The 19193-nt window shown below is 40.7% G+C and overlaps 1 protein-coding gene and 2 non-coding genes across 3 annotated transcripts in view; 1 reads left to right on the forward strand and 2 right to left on the reverse strand.

Moving 5' to 3' along the window:
• Positions 1–19193, reverse strand: part of LOC145399103 (uncharacterized) — a 172696-nt gene that overhangs the window by 138011 nt on the left and 15492 nt on the right. Inside the window, exon 4 of the mRNA XM_080271849.1 lies at positions 6204–6315. Within this exon, the coding sequence (XP_080127975.1) occupies positions 6204–6315 (112 nt within the window). The remainder of the gene's footprint in view (positions 1–6203; positions 6316–19193) is intronic.
• On the forward strand, positions 8767–8885 carry LOC145399186 (5S ribosomal RNA). Its single transcript, XR_013897243.1, has one exon. It is a non-coding gene; the product is annotated as a 5S ribosomal RNA (ribosomal RNA).
• LOC145399151 (5S ribosomal RNA) lies at positions 16571–16689 on the reverse strand. The gene has a single exon (XR_013897227.1). It is a non-coding gene; the product is annotated as a 5S ribosomal RNA (ribosomal RNA).

The raw sequence follows: 19193 nt of genomic DNA on the forward strand, positions 1-19193 counted from the left end.
GTATTATTAGTGTGTATGCACAGGATTTATTCCAGTTAGGTAACACAATCAGTATTTATTGAAAAGAGTTGCACTCTTAATTTTCAAACACCACTGCTGAGCGCCACCGAGCCAGCACTGGGTCAGTCACGGCTGGGAGCTCGTTGGTCAAGGACGTACAGTACACACGTGTGGACTATGTACTTCTGTTTTAACAAACTTAAGTTTAAGGTGTACAAGCGCCTTTCTTTCTCCAAGACTGCATCAAGGGTTGTTAGTGATCTACATGCCAACAGATGGTGGTGGTGGTGGTGGTAGCTGTGGTGGTGGTGTGATGATGACCCTTCAAAAATGGCTGTCATTTGGAGACGCCTCTAAGTTGGACATGCGCTGAGCGGTCCGATAGGAGAGCAAGGCTCTTGTAGACCCTAATATACATAGAATTTCCGGTATAATGGCTTGATCATATCCTCTGAAAATGCAGAAGGAATGTTTACATACCGTAACATTATAGCCTGACCACTTTTAAGAGGTAGTTTCTGGCCATTTACCAAATATGTATTATGACTTATCGACACACAACAGTTGTCATCACATACAGTGTGTCACTCGCTGCACCACAGGAATCTGAAATCAGTTATGTGTGTCTCAGTTAGGTCATGTCTTGTTTCTGCATTATCGTCTGCCACTGTGGAAATATCCTATTTGTGTTGCTTTTTGAAATAGGGCTAACTGCTACAGACTGTTCATCATCATCATCATCATGTTAGTCTATCTGTAACAGTCCAATGGGAATGAGACGTTTCTCGTCATTATTTTCATTCTGAGCCAATTGTGGTTTACCTGTTCCATTGTCGTCGAGGACGTTGCCAACGTTCTGCTGAATCTTCACAGATATTTTTTGCAGTAAATAATAGGAACAAAAAAAGTACTTCTTGAGACTGCCAAAATGTTGTAAACTCCACTAAAGTCAACCATGTAGACTGTCTCTTCGGCTCCTTATGATGTAGAAAACTTAACGAGTCCCTGTGTATGTTATCTCTCTCTCTCTCTCTCTCTCTCTCTCTCTCTCTCTCTCTCGTAGCATCAGATTGATCGTTTGTACGCACTGGCTCTGCTCAGTGAGAGACAGAGAGTTGTCTACTGTTCCAACGGTTCTGTCTCACATCAAAGGTGCGTATAATAAAACAGAAAATCATATAGGGGCAGGGGAACATATCTTGTCTCTCATCTTTGGAATATCGGCCAGCAAGTGAAGTGAGAAGAAGAGCAGGTGAAATATCAGACATATTTTCCTGATCGCACACCACCGATACCAGGCGTTTCAGATGGTGAGATCTCCCGTTACCAGGCAGCAGCCTAATGGCAAATTTCTTCAGATAGTAAAGCAGAGACTATCCCCCAAAATATGCATATTAAACACGTAAAATTGTCAGCCTGAGACAGTATAACCCAGCTTTTTTTCCTTATTCGCATGGACTCCAGTTGTGAGGGAAAATAGCTGATCTTGGATGATGTAATGATACTCACTCTCCAACTTCTAATCAGGCTGAAATCCGTTGACTCTGTGAGAAGTTAAATTCTCAGGCACGTAAAGAAAGCTATGATCTTAGTCTACTCTTTTTTTCAGGATAGATTAAACCAAAGTAAGCATTTAAAAACATAGCAATGCTACTCCTTCACTCGACTGAGCGGAATTGTGCTGAAATTAGGTTACACTTAGTTGCTGCAGGTTAGGATATACAAAAATATTAGTTTTGGTGAGGTTGGATTAGGCTAGGTATAAAAGTATTAGTGAACCCTAGGCCGCTTCATAGGTTAGGATGAAAAAGGTCACCATCATCATTTAGGTTGATGGGCGGATGAGCGGGGTTGTTGTTGTTGTTGAGGTACTCCCAAGTGGTCTGACCGAACCACCCCCATTCTCCTCTGGGAAATATTAGCCCCATAGGGCCGCCCAGGCAACCAAAGCCAATCCCAGGCTAAAGCGAGGAGGATGGACCCCGCTGGGGAGATGAGGGCATGAGTGTTTGATCTCGCGGCCAAATGCCACGAGCCCCAGTCTACGTTACCACCACGAGGGTGGGGCCGCACTCACATCAGACTCGTCCTGAAGGAACCAAAAAGTGGAGGGAATGACAGGCACATTACGGGGAACTTTGGCACCCCTCTTGTGCCGCGGGTTTTACCTTTAAAACGCGGGGCGTCACGTTTGCGACGCTCGCCGAAAAGGACATAACGGCGGAGCGTCGCGTTTGCGATTTGAGTTAATTTTGAATAAACGCGGGCAAGGATGTTCCAGCTGGTATTGTCTATCAGTACCACCACCCTTTAGCTACAATTAGCATACTTTACCTTTGTACTACTGACCTTCGTTGTTGCCAAGTATCGCGTTTTTCCCACCTCCCCCCCACCACGACCCGGCCAGCCTGGCTGTGATACATGGCAGTGCTCTGACTGCTCAGAACTGTAAATCTGCGCTCTCCTCTCACAAGCAGTTTATGGTAATAGGACATGCTTGTTTCCCCAGTTGTAACACTAGCTTTTTTTAGCACGGTTTGCCCCTGTTTAGCGTCAGTTTACCGCAGGCTTTCAAAGTGACATTATGCCAAGTTCTAGCTCTTCTGAGTCAGTGCGAGCGGCCGACAGGAACGAGAATAAAGTGATGGGCGTAAGGCAGAATAAAAAGCGCGCTGCGGTGATCTTTTGGGAAGTAATATGATTGAAAATAATGTAGTATACGTGTTTTTAGGTGTGAAAATGGAAATGTTTGTTGAGTGACGGGAAGACCGCCGCATGTCGGCCATACGCTTCGTTGATTTTAGCCTTATTTTCAGTACTTATTGTACAAATACGGATTCCAAACTACCTGTACGTTGTAGTATAAAGTTTACTGTGACAGAATGAGGCTGTGGTAGAGGGGAAACCGGGTTGCTGGAGGTGTGAAAGTGAAGATTTTATTACCCAACTTTGCAAGTCTCCACTAGTCCTTTGGTAGTCCAGGAAGGCTCAACACCTGTCTCTGGAGAAAGCTGAATGTAAGTACTATCTGCCATACCAAGTATAATGTTCTAGAGTTAATCTCTGATTTTTGGCTAATATTTTCCTACAGGTACTCAGACCGCGATCGAACGCCGCCACCCGGGGGGGGGGTCGGCTGTCCATTGGCCGCGCATTAGGGGTTAATGCACATGCCAGCGGTTTAAGTCCGACATGTTACCACATCATACTGTAACATGTTCACTGGACATACAACAGTTGCTTCAGCCCAACAGGTTTGAGACATTGTACAGACAATACTCATACCCTGCACAAGGCATAGGATGAGCGGGGTGGATTAGCTTGGTGGGTGGGTGGATAAAGGGAGAGTAGGGTCGGTGAGGTTGGTATGCAAGATTGGTGGAGAGGTAGCCTGGGAGGGTGGAGAAGGTGAGGTGGGCATGTGGAGTGGTGAGATGGGTGGGTGAGATGGGGGAAGTGGGCAGAATGGGCGAAATGGCTGGGGTGGGGGCGGGCAGGCAGGGTATGGAGTGTGAGCAGAGTGGGCAAGATGGGATGAGCAGCGTGAGGTGAGATGGGTGGGTAGGTGGGCAGGTTGAAGTGGTTAGGTTGTGTGAGCACTTGGGTTGGGTAAGGGGTTCTGTGATTGGGTTGGAGGGCTTAGTGGGTAGGTTGGTAGTTTTAGCTGGTGAGTTGATGAGGTTTTGGGGTGGGCTGGTAGGCATATTGGTGGGTGGGATTTTTGAATTTGTGGGTGGATGTGTGGCTTCCAGGGGACATGTCAAGAGATGATCTTACTACACTGGGTGGATGGGGGAAAATAGGTCCACCTTGAAATAGGTTCACCGGGGAAATAAGCCCATGGGTGGAATAGGTCTATGCGAGAATATAGGTCCATGCGAGAAAATAGGTCCATGAAGGATATGTCCTCGGAATAATGGGCCAAAGTTGAAAAACTGGTCCAATACATAAAAAAGGTCCGTGGATGAAATAGGTCTATATGAGAAACTAGGTCCGTGTGGGGATTTGGTGTGTCCTGTGGTGAGATTTTACTGTAGATCCATGAGAAAAATAGGTCCACGGAAGAAAATAAGTCGATAGTGGAAATTATACTGTGTTTTTTTATTGAGGCGAAGATGCACTTGACAGGTTGGTGATGAATGGCTGAATGCAACGGTACTTCATAATGTCTCTATTCATTAGCATTATTAATCAACAATATATATGTGAGGGGGAAATTTGGATTAGTGAATGTTACTTGGACATGTTGCATTCAGCCAATCATTACCAACCTGTCAAGTGCATCTTCGCCTCATTAAAAAAAAAACTGAGTATAGGTCCAGTGGAGAAAACAGGTCAATGGGGGAAAATGGGACTATGGAAAAAAATAGATTCATACAATAAAAAAAGTTCCATGAGAGAAATATAACCATAGGAGAGGTAGAATCACTGGGGAAAATTATTCCATGGGGAGAATGGGTCCATGGCAGAAAATAGATTCAAGGGCAAATGGGTCCATGGGGGATATGGATCTAAGGGAGAAAATATGTACATGGAGGAAAATGGGTCAATGGGATGAATATAGGTCCATGAGGGAAAGTCGGTGGGTGTGGGGGATTACCCCTAGAGTTGGCAGCCGGGGACAGGCTTATGTTCTAGTCATCATCATCATCATCATCATCATCATCATCATCATCATCATCTCTACCCTACATCCCACTTAAGAAATGGACTAAGGAAGGAACCAGAAATAATAAATGAGAAAGCACAATTTTACTGTTGTTGCTGTTGTTGCCCAACCCAGGTCCGCCTAGTCAAGCAGACCCGTCGGCGTCAGGTAAACAACTGCGTCACCCCACAGGTTCCCTACACCGCTGATGTGTTCACGTGTAGTATGGCATGCACTGTGTGATATATTCCGTGGGTTTATTCCGCCCAAATGGTAATTGGAGAGAGCTGGGCAATGTCCTGATCTAAGCCTAACTAGATGAACTAGATGTTGTTGTTGCTGCTGCCGTTGTTGTTATTGTTGTTATATCCTGGTCTGTCTAGCCAAGCATACGCATGTAGCGCAAGGACGCAACTCTGTCGTTCGATGGGTTCTCTACTCCACTGATGTGTCTGAGTCTTACTGTGGTATGTACTATCCAGTGCTCCATTGCTCGTATATGTGTTATGTTGTTTGGGCGTTTTCCACCTACCGCAGATCTAAGTTAGTAACTGAAGAGAGCGGGTGATGTCCTGATTTATGCCTAGCATGGTGACCTAGATCAGCTCTATTCAAGGATACCTCTGATGGGTGGATGTTGGGAGGGGGGGCTTGAAACACTGTTCTGATCGAGGACTGATACTGCCCTGCTTGTGAAATATATACGGTATGTAGGTATTTCTTCATTACTAGTGTTCGAATGTTTAGAAGTGGGATACTGTTGAAGTAGGTCTGGTAATAACAGTGTGGTGATTGTTTTATGTGTCTAGTTGTGATGTATGGCTCTGTTATATAATGATGGGGTGCTGTGTGTTAGCTTAGGTGGCCGAGTAGAATTCTGTGACTCTTACATCAAGATGATCTCTAATTAGGAGGATTTTAGTTTCAAAGTGTAAGTAGGCTGTGGGAGTGGTATTGGTACAGCCAGTTGTGATGCACAGAGCCTTGTTTTGTATGGTCTGCAAGATGCTGTAGTGGGTGTCAGATATGATAGGGTCCCTTGCCAGGATGTATAGTTCATCTGTGATCTGATATATTGTTTGTAGAGTAGGGAGTGTGTTTCTTTCTGATGCCCAAAGTCTGTCTCTAAAAATGCCCTGAGTGCTTTGAGTCGGGGGGTGCACCGCCTCTCAATGTCTTGTATGTGGTCCTTGAAAGTGAGTCCAGTGTCCACTTCAGTGATTTTAGTGGAGTGGGTGTGTGTGGCATGGGTTCATTGTTAAGTGTAATGTAAGAGATCTACTTGTGACTCATGCTTGCTGTTGATGGTGAGTGTGGTGGTGGATTTGACTGAAGTGATCATCAGCCTGAAGTGTGCTAAAACAGTATATCTGCAGTGTGTGTGCAACTGGTGAGTGGTTGTTATATCACTGTCATCTGCATTTGAGGGCCTGTGGGTAGTTAATAATACTATCAAGCAGCACGCTCATTGAAATGGCCAGCACGGTAATTTACACACACCCAAGCCTTTGAATTGTTGGCTCCAAAATGCTCTCAACTGAAATGGTTTTGTTACCTTGTTGGCGAAGTAAGACCGTCTGAGGATGGCTGCAGTACCGTAGAGGAAGTCCCCGTGGTACGGGTCTGGGTCCCACCATCCCCAAGGATTGAACTGAGGGATCTCTGTACTGGGAGAGCAGAGGAGAGAGTCAGGGAGGAAAAGTTGAAATGAAGGATTCAAGGGAGGTTACAGGAGAAAGGTCCATGTACCAAAATGTACCATACGGAAACCGTCGTGTACTGGGTAGCAATACTGCACACAGAAGGATGATCCAAAGTTCGATTTTAGGGTCAGTTAGTCCATTAAAAAAGGTTTGTATTCCGTTGCCCTTGTTCACCTTATAATGCAACTAGGGACCTATATGTAACAACGAATGATGTTGGATGTATTGTAGACTCTCATGCTAATAAGAGGTTTTAATGTAAACCTAACTGTTCTCAGCTCCATCAGTACAATGATAGATCTCTTTAGTTATCCTCTGATGATTCCATTTACATTTCGGTTAACAGAATGATGACATTATATTTTGTTTTTGCTGTTGTAGTAGGTGAGATGCCCTCTGTCCACTCACTTGATGTAGTGCTACCTTAGGATGACTGTACACTGAGCGACAATTTTGTTGATCTTAGGGACTTGGGATAAATGCAAGCTATATAAGATTGGCACGTAAAACCTCTCAGTTCTTAACTGCGACAAGCTAACTTTGACATTATGAAACGACACTGCCAAAACTAACTGGATTAAATTATTACAGGCAGACACTGTTGTTATTATTAGCTAATAAATTAATGTCAATAGAACGAAGTAGCATTCAGAGAAACAATTTCAGTAATAAACCAGTATGGATGACTAAGCAATTGAGGAAATTGTTGGTCAAAAGAGAAAAGCAAACAAATATATAAACGGACAGGGGATAACACTAAGGGTACAGTACTGAGTCTTTTATATGTGAGCAACAATGCACGAAAATTATTACAAAAACTAACGAGATTTCGAAGCACAAATTCACGCAAAGCTAAGGCAAACCCTAAACGATTTATTCATTAGGTAAGGAGTGAGAGCAATATGAAGGATAACAAGCGAGTATGCACCATTTTGAACTCAGATCTCGTTCACGATAAGCTTATAGTAGCAACAATACTGAGTGAATCATTTAACAGTATTTATACAAGAGAAAAGTGCTGTTGAGAAGCCTACACGTGGTGCCGCTGTGCACCCTAGGTGGAACAGTTGCAACGACGTCCATACGAGAGTCAAACTTCAAAAGAGTACAGAGAAATACAAAGGAAAGCAAACAGCAATTGACCTAATGATCCTTTCGGAGCTGTAGGTTAAAATGAAGTATATGCCTGTGATATATGATTCTATGAGCTGAAGATAAGGATAACAAAGCAAGAAGGCCTTCTCCACCCACCAGACCCTCCACCCGAAACCGGCAGGGAAATGCAAAAAGGACCACCATGCAGCACAGAAAAACTGCCATGGAAATTTCGTAGGTAATACTGGAAAGGAAAAAAAAAATCGTACGCTAACTAAATCTGTAGGGGAAATGAACATCATCTGAAAAACTGCTGGTGTAATCGCCACGATCTGCAAGATCGCAAAAGTCCGTCGATCACATTATTATACATCCACGAACGCCTTTAACTGAAGATTCGAGGATAGATACATCGACTTTTAAACGTTATTACTGTTTACCTACCACATTACTAGGCAATTTGCTCCACATGTTCAACTCTTTATTTACTTATTTATTTATTTATTTATTTATTTATTGTTTCACTAGACTGGAAACGTTTGCCTACGAGTTTATATCCATTACCTCTAGTGTCATTTGACTGACCTAATGCGAAGTACTTGCCTACTACTACAGTATATTTATTGTTAGGTCCCTTAAAAATTTGTATCATTGAATAAGATCCCCTCGTAATCTGTGCCTTGACAAGTTAAACAGTTTTAACTCCTCTAAACATTCCTCATGTGGTTTGTTCCTTAATCTGGGTATCACTTTTGTAACTCTTCAATGAAGTCTCTAATTTCTCAATATCCTTCTTATAATGAGGCAACCAAAACTGAACACAGTACTCTCAATGGGGCACTACTAAGGAACTGAACAAGGTGAGAACGATATTCTCTGATTTGAATTCAAATGTTCTGCCTGTAAATCTGATTAATTTACTAGCTTTCTTTAATGCCTCCGTGCACTGTCGGCCTGGTTTCAAATAATTAGTTATTATTATCATTCCTATATCTTTTTTCCTGATTCATATTCTGGAGTTGAGTGTTATTCATTGAGTACCTAAATTTTTCATTTTTAATTCCCATATTTCAAACTTTGCACACTATTAAAATCCATTTTATTTAAATCCCATTTGAGTTTTGTCTCATGAACACTTTTGGTGATTTTACAACACAAACTATCATCAATATCGTTAGCATAAATTAAAACCAGAACATGGGCCAAAACTGAACCTAGTGGAATACCACATGTGACACTGATACAACCTGAATCTTTCAAATTAAGTAGGCCTCACTGTGTAAGTGCCATAGGCCAGTTTTCAGCACATTTTTGCTCATTGCCAACGACCATACCACGTTGAGTACACCGCTTCCCGTCCGATCAGCGAAGTTAAGCAACGTTGGGTCTGGTTAGTACTTGGATGGGTGACCGCCTGGGAACACCAGATGCTGTTGGCATCCCTACGTGTCAAGTGGGGTTGGTGGAGGATTAGTGCCCCTCCCTGTAAAACAATTAACTCTAAGCCCTTGTCCACCCCGTCTGGGATACATGGCGTCTGGCAATGAATGAATGATGAACCTCAGTTACCACAAACTTTAAACTTCTCATGAAGACGTTTATAGGGAACTTTGTCAAATGTCTTCTAGAAATCGAGATAGATTACATTAATAAATTTAGTTTCATCATACATATAAATAATATGACTGAAAAAGTCAAGGAGATTGGTATGATATGGCTGCTTATTCTGGAATCCATATTGTGATTCATGAGATTATTTAGTTCGATATGCTTAACTGTTTTCTCTCTAGGTATGGTTTCCCGTAACTTGCATACTGCTGATGCTAAGCAACTTGGACAAAAATTTCCAGGTTGTGATATATTGTCCTTTTCTTAAATATCGGCATGACATAGTGATGTATTGAATATTTGAGGTAAAGGTTTCTTTATAACATTTTTCACATGCCTCGAGATTCTTATAAGGATATTCTATCTGGTCCAGGTGCTTTGCTGATCTTAAGTTTACTTATCGCAAACAGAACATCTCTCACTGATTACAGTCACCTAATGCTCTGTCTTCTGCTTGTATGAAGGAAACTGGAGGCAGTGAACATGGATTTTCTGCTGTTAATACTGATACAAAGAAAGTGTTTAGAACTTTGGTCATCTCGATTTCATCATTTGTATGCTCACATTTACCGAGACAAGCAGCCCTACTCTTAGTGCAGGTACTTTCATATTTCTGATGTAACTAAAAAATTCTCTCGGGTTTGATTTACTAATGTTAGCTACACATGCTTCAAGATTTTTCTTACATTCTTTTATTAACCTATTAGCAATTGTCGAAGATTATAGCATGAATATTTGTCTTTCTCTGTACCGGTCGCTCAGTAATAATGATGAACAAGCTTCTTTGTTGAAAGACAGTTCTAGATGTTGCTGTTCCATCATCCTAAAGCATCCCTGCACCTTGCTGTGGGGAAGGACTTTAATTCGACCCTGGCGATGAGCCGGTTCCCTTCGAGGCGTTCGTAATGTACTGTACCCACAAGGCAGAGCCACTGATGCTGTTGCTTACCTGCGGCCGACGGGTTTGCACGGCCAGACAGACCGAGTTTAAACAGCACCAACAACTTAAAGTAGTGTAAATATACTCAATCCTTTTTTTTTTTTTTTTTTTTTTTTTTTTTTTAGAGGATAAATTATTCATCAATGATCTGACAGGACAAGAAGTACTGACCTGTTTTGAGGATATCAGCTCTAATGAATCAACTGGTTCTGACCAGCGTTTTCTGGAGTTGCGTGACCATTGTCGCAGCGCACGACTCTGAGATTGTCAGTTAGTTCGTTCGTTCAAAGCAACGTACCCTTCAACTGTGCATCCGATTTCGTATCATAGCCTATTATACACGAATCATATTATAAACGAATATCTTATACACGAATATTAATATACACGAACATAATATACACGAATCACAGGCGTGTCATTTATGCACGAAATCGGTAGCACAGTTGATGGGTAAGTTGCCATGGCACGGTAATGACAGTTGCCTCCCACCCTCCCAACCTTTGCTCAACCGCTCTGCACTATCCTCGGTTTTTGTTTCCATTATTTTATGTTTTCTTTTTCATCACTTTATAATGTGATGAGTTAAGCCATCTTTAGCATCACATGTATTTCATTTTATGACTGTCCACATCGCTTATAACAGACAGTGTTTCATAGTACGAGAGATATACGAGAATCGTTAGGTTGGATATCAGTCGAAAAAAAAAAAAAGGCCGTGCACAATAATGCTTCTAATATACCCCCATTGTGATATACCCATATTAGAGCAAGCATAATGGACACTGTTTACTGCAATACCTTTCATATAACATGAAAACGTAAGAGGATGGCTGTATGGGTGCAACGATCTATTTACTTTTAGGTTTACCCTAAAATTTTTTACCCACATCATTTTCTATGAAGTAAGGATTTTTATTTTTTGACATGGTGTAACTCATAAAATTAATCTCCCAAATGCAATGGAACATGATATTCAGTCTTTCATTGTATTTTACAAATCTCTTCATTAATATTCTTACAACTAACAACTCATTTGTGCAATACATCATTTGTGCAATTTTTGGATACCATTACCTTGAAAACATACGAATTGCCACCAAGTTCTTGGTCCTTCGAAAACACAAAATTACTAATTATAACTGAAGTATAAATCAGCTGTTACTGAATCGTTAAGCTTGCCAGACAGATCACATACCACAATGGTGGAGTCTGCAGTTGTGGCATGACACTCTTTCTTTAGACATACACCCATAAGTTACAACACTGCCGGGGATATTCTAAAGATTATTTAACTTGTATGATAAAGAATTTCATAGTGTTAAGAAGCTGGATTGCTAGTTAGATTGTTGGAGAATTCCCGTTGTTTCTGGTAGTTCCATTACGTCTCAGATTTGCCAGTTAGCCTGTTGTTTGTGAGTGTAGTTATTTTGCAAGTTGTAAGTTGTAGGTGGTTATAAATAATCACCTATCCTCCTGTACCCCGTGCCTCAGACTGGCTCCTTTATGCGCGGCAAATCACACTGGAGTAAGAGGGGCTGAGAGGGAGAGGCCAGAGAAGAGGTAGTGGATAGGGAGGACGTGCGATGGTGGGGTGGAGTGAGGGAGGAGAGGGAGGGTAGGTAGGGGAGGGAGAATGATATGCGACGTTGTGGCCACATCATTTGTCTATTTTGTTTCATTCAGGGCATGATATAAGGGAGTTACTCTTCGGTAGATAAAACTGCATTACACCTTGTACAGAAGCGTCAGATAACAAGCATTAGACTAGTGGTGAAATCAAGGGCTGGTTCGTGAGAGAAATTTACCGACATGACAGATCAAACATTGGTGCAGAGCCATCGAAATTGTGTGGGTCCAGATTGTCATCGCGTGGAAGCCAGAGAACGAGAGGACACGGGCACACCTCCTCCAGCACACCAAGGAAGAGTGAGAGTTGTTCAGATGAAACCAGCAAACCATCAACAACATTGTTTCCTCGGTGCTGGAAGACTGCCACAGGTTTTTAAGGCAAGAGGCCATTGGACTACTCTATAAGGCTATCTTGGTTGCCTTGGCCAGGCCAATGTCAGTTAACATTGACATAAATTATATTTTGGATGTTTGGGTTGGATTTTGTTTCATTTTCCTTCAAACAGATTATGAGAGATGCCGTTATCATATCCATCCATGTGCACAGACATCAAATTTATTTGCCTTTTATGCACAATTATCTTAAATAGCCTTTTCAAATAGAGATGTCATAAAATAGTTGACACGATGGTGACTATATACTGTAGTAGGAGTGTATACCAAGAGGATGATCATATTACCTGTATACACAGCTATGTCAAAGGCTGCATAAATATATAGTTCAAAATACTAATTACATATAAGGGTAGAGGAAGTTTCTGACACAAATATTACAGAAGTCAGAGGCATCCAGATTCGATTCTGCGTCCGAAGCCAAAATACGCGGATAAACACAAATATCTGGCTCCGCACTGTTTGGTCTGTCATGTCGGTATATTTCTCTCACGAGCCAGCCCTTGATATCACCACTTATCTAAAGCTTGTTATATGATGCTGCAATACAAAGTGTAATGTAGTTTTATCTACCGAATATTAACTCCTTTATATCATGCCCTGAATGAAAGAAATAGATAAATTATGTGACCACAGCTTAGCATTTCCTTTTCCCTCCCCTACCTAACCCTCCCTCCCCTCCCTCACTCCACCTCAGCACTATCGTTCGCACCCCCACCCACCTCCCTTCTCTCTCTGGCCCCTCCCTCTCAGTCCCTCTTACTCCAATGTGACTTGCCGCGCATAAAGGAGTCAGCCTGAGGCACGGAGTACAGGAGGATAGGTGATTATTTATGGCCACGACTATACATTAATTTTTTTGCTCTTTTTTTTTTCTCTCTCTAATGTTTTATTTATGTGATATTATGTTGAATTATGCAATTTTATCTCAATTTGTATGCTAAATAATTTAGAATGGTATGTAATGTAAGAAAACTCTGGTATGTTTTGGATGTCTCTGATTTGGTGACTGTAGATGCTAGAACACACTAGAAACTTTGAGAGTAATGCAAGGCTATATAAGGATAGGGAAGACAGTAGAGCAGTTTGAGTCAGTCTTCAGTTCAGTTTGAGTGTAGTTCAGCGTCAGTGCAGTGTAACTGCAGTTAGTGAAGATTGCATATCTTCGGTACTTTTGAAAACAGTGAAGTGTTGTTGGCAAGCATTAAATGTAATTACCTGGGAAATAGAGACAGTGAATTTTGGAAGACAGTGTTCATTTACGACGCCTGTGGTGATCTTGTGTACTGTACACTGAAAGGCTGCCTCTAGGAAGAACAACTCACTGGGAAACGTCCCTCCTATACTGAATTACTGCTACTGGAGCCTGCGGCAGCGTGGGACAGGGACGTAACAGTGGTGTCAGAGATGTGGATCATAAGTGCTGCAGTAAGTCTAGCCTTCGACATGGAGGCAGAAGGTGTACAGGCACGAGGCCAAGCACGGCAAGAGGAGGCACCGCTGGCTGCAATCATGAAGCTATTGCATGCACAAAGTATACAACTACAAGAACAATTACAGGCACAGAATGAAGGACAAAAAGAACTCAAAGAACAATTACAGACTCAGAATGAAGGACAAAAAGAACTCAAAGAACAATTACAGGCACAAAATGAAGGACAGAAATAACTCAAAGAACAGTTACAGGCACAGAATGAAGGACAGAAAGAACTCAAAGGACAGTTACAGGCACAAAGTGAAGAATCAAAGAACAATTGCAAGCACAGAGGGAACATCTTCAAAAGGCATTACAGGAACAACAGAGGGAATTACAACTGAGGATGCAAGGACAGCTAGATGCTTTCATGGGGGAACTGAAGGACGAGCAGCACAGTTGAAGGAGGAAGTACAGTATATGCTGAGCAACAGCAGCAGAAGTATGAGGTAAGCAAAAATGTGAAGGAGTACAAATAGCATGTGGACGACCAGTTGAAGACAATTAGTGAGGGAATTGTGATGGAGTGCAAACAGGATTTAGATTGCCAGACGAAGAATGTAGTCGACCATGTGAAGATAATCAATGAGAAAATTGAGGCTGTAGAGAAATATTGCACTGCTGAGTCTCCGGTTGGCATACAGGGAGCATAAGAAAAGAATGGACAGTGTATGATGGATCTTGATAGATCTCAAGCATACGTAGCATTCCATGGCTGAATAATCAGAATGCAGAAATTTAAGTACTGGACTAAATTATGATGTCCCTGTTTTTAGGTCCCAAACCATTTAAGTACACTCGGCAAGATTTCGGACTGGACCACCTGGTTGCAGGATTTGGCTAACGTGACAACAGCGCGCGCCCGCGTTCTTACCTAATTGTTGTTACCTAATTGTATCTTTACAGGAATGAGTCAAACTCGTACTGTCCCGTGTCTTAAACCATATTTATCGTACATATCCTTAAATTTGTGAATTGTTTTGGCACACACTATTCCATTCGGTAGTGCATTCCATTGATCAATTGCTCTGTTTGGGAAACTGAATTTCCTTACGTCTTTATCACCTCTCCTTATGCAGTTTTTTGCAGTGTCCTCTTGATGATGCTTCGCCATATGTTAAGTAATCATTTATGTCTATTTTCTCCTTCCCTGATATGCATTTATATAGCATTATCATGTCACCTCTTTTCCTTCTCTCCTGTAGTGTTGGTAGATTCTGTTTATTTAGTCTTTCTTCGTAGCTTAGATCCCTTAAGCTTGGTATCCATCTTGTAGGGGCCTTTTGAACTTTTTCAATCTTGTCTATGTGTTTTTTGAGATGAGGACTCCAGACTACTGATGTATACTCCAGGGTTGGTCTGATGAATGATGTTATTATCCTTCTTAGCATGTCTTCATTTATGTATGTGAATGCTATTCTCATATTTGCAAGCAGTGTATACATGTTCCGTACCTTCTCGATGATGTGGTCAGCCGGAGATAGTCTGTTACTGATAATCACACCTAGGTCCTTCTCTCTTTCTGATGTGTGTAGGGTTTTATTTCCTAATGTATAATCCCAATCAGGTCTTTTTCCACTTTTACCCAACTTGATTACATGACACTTGTCCACATTGAATTCCATTTGCCATGTATTACTCCATTCATGAAGTTTATTTACTTCTTCTTGTAGATCTTTACAAGAGTCTGTGTTAGTAATTCTCATTTGTATTTTTGCATCATCTGCAAACATATTTTGATAGCTTTCATTTCCAGTGTTACTGTTTATATCATTTATATACACTAAAAACATGATTGGTGCCAGCACTGAACCCTGTGGTACTCCACTAGTCACTTCTTTCCATGATGAGTAGTTTCCCCTTAGTACTGTTCTCATTTCTCTTTTTATGAGAAAATCTTGCATCCAACAAAACAGTTTGCCTCGAATTCCTCCTTGATGGTACAGTTTCCATAAAAGTCTTTGGTGTGGTACTGTGTCAAATGCTTTCTTGAAATCTAAATAGATACTGTCCACCCATCCTTCTCTTTCCTGTATTGTGTCTGTTATTCCGTCATACTGGCTCAACAGATTAGTAACACATAATTTTCCTTTTCTGAAACCAAACTGTCTCTCTGTTATCATACTGTGTTCTTCTAGATGATTTACCCAAGGTTTTCTTATAAGCTTTTCTAATACCTTGCTTACAACACTGGTCAGTGATACTGGTCGGTAGTTCAGTGGATTTTGTCTATTCCCTTTCTTGAATAAGGGGACAATATTTGCTTTCTTCCAAATATCAGGTAGTTTACCTTGACTCAAGGATTTCTTGAAAATTAAAAATAATGGTTTACTTAACTCCTTTGCACGTTCTCGTAGTACTTAACATGAAATTTCATCAGGACCACTTGCTTTTCCTCTGTCTAATTTACTTAACTCCTCCTGTGTTACTTTTTCTGCTATTTGTATATCTGGTAGTATGTGTGGACATGCATGTTTCACATAATCCCTCTCAAAATTTTTTTCTTCTATTAAAAACTAATTGGAAATTCTTATTTAGCGCTTCACAAATATCTTTCTCTTATGTATAGGTGATTCCCTCGCCCGTAATGGATTGTATTATATCTTTTAATTTGGTTTTGCTTCTGATGTAGCTGTAAAATAGCTTTGGTTTATCACTCCTTTTTTTATTATATCTTCCTCAAACTGTTTTTGGGCTTCCCTCCTTATTCTTGTATAATCGTTTCTTGCCTGTTTGTAATGATTATATGCCCTTTCACTATTGTGTCTTCTGTATCTATTCCACAACAAATCTCTTCTTTCTTTTGATTTTTTACATTCTGTATTGAATCATTTCTGTATTTTCTTATCTGCTTCTTTGTGCCGTGGGATGTACTTCTGGACTCCTATTTCATAAAATTCACAATTTTTTATATACAGCATTTAAATCTTGTCCTCTAAGCTCATTTTCCCAATCATTCATTCATTCATTCATTGCCAGATGCCATGTATCCCACACGGGGTGGCCAAGGGCTTAGAGTTAATTGTTTTACAGGGAGGGGCACTAATCCTCCACCAACCCCACTTGACACGTAGGGATGCCAACAGCATCTGGTGTTCCCAGGCGGTCACCCATCCAAGTACTAACCAGACCCAATGTTGCTTAACTTCGCTGATCGGACGGGAAGCGGTGTACTCAACGTGGTATGGCCGTTGGCATTTTCCCAATCAACTTCTAAGAAATACTTCTTTAGGTCTTGATAATTTCCCTTTTTATAGTTTAAGCTCTTTTTGTAACTTTCACTGCTGTTAACTATGTCATATGCTATCCTGAAGTTGTAATTTAGTACTGCATGATTGCTTTTCCCAAGTGGAGGGTGATATATCAAACTGTCAATATCATTTTCTTGCCTAGTAAATATGATATCTAACACTGAAGGTACATCGAGTCCTCTTTTTCTGGTGGTTTCCCTCACATGTTGCGTTAGGAAAAACTCTTGCACGAGATCCAGGAGCTTTTGGTCCCAACAGCTTTCTTGGCTTATTATATCTAGAGTATTCCAATTTATATTTGTATTAAAATCTCCAGTTAGCATAATTCTTTCCTATTTCTCTTCCATTTTATGTAGTAATGCTCTTAAACTCTGAATTGTACTCTCTGCCAGGTCCTCATATTCGTCTCTTTCCCATGTGTTTGATCTGGGTGGCATGTACAAATTGGCCACAATTACTTTCCCGTTAGATATGTTGATCTCCACTGCAATCAATTCTACTTGTGAGGGTATATCTAGTTCTATTTCATTGACTTTTAGATTTTTCTTAGTTAATATTATAATTCCTCCTTTTTTTAAGTTTCTATCTCTTCTCCATATATTGTATTCCTCTAAGTTCAGTATGTCATTGGATATCCTTGGTGTTAATTTTGTTTCAGTTAGGCATATTACATGTGGTTCATTTTCTCTGACAATCATTCATCTCTAGTAATTTAGATACCATTCCATCTACATTTGAGTACATCAACTTTATCATCTTGTTTATATACTTGTCATGACATGGTTCTACTACCTTTCTCCTTTTTATTCCCTCCTGTTTGTGTACCGCATTCGTACCTGCAATCCTATTACTTTGTAAAAAAAAAATGTGTTCTTCTCCTCTTCTGATCGTCCCTCCTTTTTTGTTTTTGCTTCCTCCCTCTTTTCTTTCAGTAATTCCAATTCCTCTTGTGTTAGGCATCTTTTTATCCATACATTTTTGAACTCCTCTTTTTCCATAAGATTCTTTGCATTTTTTAGTATCTCCTTCACAGTGATTACACTCTGGAAAGTTACCTTTAGAGGTCTTGTATTGTTTTTCTTGTATTTCCCTAACCTTTTGTGTTCCTCTATGTCTTTACTATAGATTTCCTCTGATACTTCTTTCAATAAGCTCATTACATTTGCCATCTCCTTTTTGTCTCTTGTGATCTTGTTTTTTACTTCTTCCTCTTCTATACCAGTGATTACTATAGGTTTGTTGATATCTACTGAATCTCTGACTAACTTTGGATTGTTTTGGATTATTCTTTTCACTTCCCTTTTAATGCCTTTTTCCTCCACCCTTGTTTCTAAGTCTTTCTTTACTTTCACCATTTCAGCATACGTGGTGTCCACATCATTTTTGTAGCTGTGCACAACTTCATTCACCTGTGTTATCTTCTCCTCAATATCACTGCTCTGGTCTATCAGACTGCTTACTTGCCTAATTGTCTCCGTATCATTTTTGAACTCATCCATAATACTCTCGTGATTGACTACTGTACTTGCCATTTCACTCATTTTCCTCCTAAGTGTACTCAATTACACTGTTAGTTCACTGATGGTTGTGTCTTTCTTGTTGGCCTCCCTTCCTAGTTTTTCTATTTCTTCCTTTTGCAAGTGCATCTGCTTCTTTATTTCATCAATTTCATTTTTGAAAGCCATTTCCAGTTTGTGTACACGTTCAACCAGTCTATTGTGAGTCTCCATTTCAACTAGTTCTTGGTAGAAATCATCATCTTGCTTTCTACATTTATCCCTTTTCTTTTCCAAATTTGCTTTACTAAAGTATGTAGCCATTTTGCAATACTAAAAGCACAGAGTACTTACATTCCCTGGGGAAGTTGTAGTCTAAACACACATCAGCTGACTGAGCGCATTCTTTCGGTACTCGGTTCTCTTTTCTGTTTAAACAAGTCTTGTTTAAAATTCTTCTTAATTTTTTTTTTCAATAATAAAAAATCAATTAGTCTAACCTGGTACAGAGCTTGACTCATATAAGGTAATGCCACTGGCCGTGCTGGCTCGGTATGGAGAGCTGTTGGCGCACGTCTGTTCTCTTTGGCTGTTGCATTGTGTGTGTGTGTGTGTGTGTGTACATGCCCGACAATTTTTCGAATCGCTAAGCTTCATCCTCCGAATTATATTATGTGGCCATTATATTATGCTATGATGTAGGCTAATAAATATTATGTATTTGGGATAATGGGCTGTGCACTATACTGTTTGTAATCTGAGTTATATAAAAAAAAAAATTCTCTTGCTTTGTAGTGTGAACCACGAGACAGATTAAGCTGTGGTTCGGAAACAGAGGACAACTCACCCACAAATGGTGGAATGCAGGGGGAAGGTGGGAGTATGGGAGTGAGCGGCCAACTGTCATATATTCTTAGTCATTACAGTATAGTTATTAAGGTGTCAATGATATC

Source organism: Coenobita brevimanus, chromosome 47 (genome assembly GCF_032717465.1).
Source record: "Coenobita brevimanus isolate Jiangsu-jjx chromosome 47, ASM3271746v2, whole genome shotgun sequence".
Taxonomy (NCBI): Eukaryota; Metazoa; Arthropoda; class Malacostraca; order Decapoda; family Coenobitidae; genus Coenobita; species Coenobita brevimanus.